General features: G+C 64.4%; 1 protein-coding gene across 1 annotated transcript in view; it reads left to right on the forward strand.

The window, feature by feature from the left end:
- ARHGEF1 (Rho guanine nucleotide exchange factor (GEF) 1) overlaps window positions 1-654 on the forward strand; it is an 18,502-nt gene that overhangs the window by 14,506 nt on the left and 3,342 nt on the right. The window contains exons 17-19 of the mRNA XM_010863074.1: window positions 123-248; window positions 337-451; window positions 577-650. Coding sequence (XP_010861376.1) covers window positions 123-248; window positions 337-451; window positions 577-650 — 315 coding nt within the window. The remainder of the gene's footprint in view (window positions 1-122; window positions 249-336; window positions 452-576; window positions 651-654) is intronic.

Below are 654 nucleotides of genomic sequence, written 5' to 3' on the forward strand. Positions count from 1 at the left end.
GGGACCTGGAACCCAGGCCCAGGGTCTCAACCTTACCCGCATCCAAGCCCCAGGGGTCTGGGCCTCTAGCCATGTCCTCCATCCCACCTGAGACACCCTCCTTGGCCTGCCTCTCGCTGTAGTTCGATGGTGCCGAGGGCTCGTGGTTCCAGAAAATCTCCTCCCGCTTCTGTAGCCGCCAGTCGTTCGCCTTAGAGCAGCTCAAAGCCAAACAGCGCAAGGAGCCCCGGTTCTGTACCTTCGTGCAGGTGAGGTGGGGTGGGAGGTGGTCTGGGCCCCAGGGTCCCCGGAGAGGGGGGCCGGCGTCCTGGTGTCTCAGCGCTGCTGTTCCTGCAGGAGGCCGAGAGCCGGCCCCGGTGCCGCCGGCTGCAGCTGAAGGACATGATCCCCACCGAGATGCAGCGTCTGACCAAGTACCCACTGCTTCTGCAGAGCATCGAGCAGAACACAGGTAGAGAGAGCAGCCCCGCTCCGTCCTGGTGGACCCTGGCTTTCTGGCCTCCAGCCTTAGCCTTGGGACCTGGAGCTTCCAGGGTTGGGGTTCACCCCTGGCCCGGTCTCCCCCTTTGCCCACAGAAGAGTCGGTGGAACGGGAGAAAGTGGAGCGGGCAGCCGAGTGCTGCCGGGAAATTCTGCAACACGTCAACCTTGCCG

This window comes from Bison bison, unplaced genomic scaffold (genome assembly GCF_000754665.1).
Source record: "Bison bison bison isolate TAMUID 2011002044 unplaced genomic scaffold, Bison_UMD1.0 scf7180017858349, whole genome shotgun sequence".
Lineage (NCBI taxonomy): Eukaryota > Metazoa > Chordata > Mammalia > Artiodactyla > Bovidae > Bison > Bison bison.